Source organism: Tupaia chinensis, unplaced genomic scaffold (genome assembly GCF_000334495.1).
Source record: "Tupaia chinensis unplaced genomic scaffold, TupChi_1.0 Scaffold144255_1, whole genome shotgun sequence".
NCBI classification, from domain to species: Eukaryota; Metazoa; Chordata; class Mammalia; order Scandentia; family Tupaiidae; genus Tupaia; species Tupaia belangeri.
In genome coordinates this window covers 2,584,754-2,585,207 of record NW_006204113.1, presented here as the reverse complement: position 1 = coordinate 2,585,207, position 454 = coordinate 2,584,754, and the positions used below count along the sequence as shown (strand labels likewise).

General features: G+C 41.6%; 1 protein-coding gene across 4 annotated transcripts in view; it reads left to right on the top strand.

The window, feature by feature from the left end:
• NT5C2 (5'-nucleotidase, cytosolic II) overlaps nucleotides 1–454 on the top strand; it is a 102,883-nt gene that overhangs the window by 85,847 nt on the left and 16,582 nt on the right. For all 4 annotated transcript variants that reach the window (XM_027767420.1, XM_006166390.3, XM_027767421.1 and 1 more), the window contains one exon: nucleotides 46–137. In XM_027767420.1, coding sequence (XP_027623221.1) covers nucleotides 46–137 — 92 coding nt within the window. The remainder of the gene's footprint in view (nucleotides 1–45; nucleotides 138–454) is intronic.

Here is a 454-nt window from a genome sequence, read left to right as displayed (position 1 = left end):
CATGTTCATTTTGAATGTTAATTACTTTTTAAATTTTTCTTTCAGACCAGAAACTAGAGAGCAGTATCCAAATAAATTTATCCAACGAGATGACACTGAAAGATTTTATATTCTGAACACACTGTTCAACCTACCAGGTAATCTTATTCTATGCTTATATATACTGATGCTTTCCCTTTTTTAAAAAACCATTTGTCAGGACCAGCAGTTGGCATAATGGGTATATTACTGGACTCCCAGGTAGTTGACTGTGGTTCGAGTCCCGGACCCAGTGGCTTAAACTCAATGCCGGGCACATGTGTGTGCATGCCCAAGATCCCGAGAGGAGAACGGAGGAGAAGGGACTGTGGCGTGGCCATCTCCCCTGGGGGGTGATTTCTTGCTTTCTGTCTCTCTGTCTTTCTGGTGAGTGCATGTGCCCAATAGCAAAAACCTCTCCAAAAAAAAAAAAAAA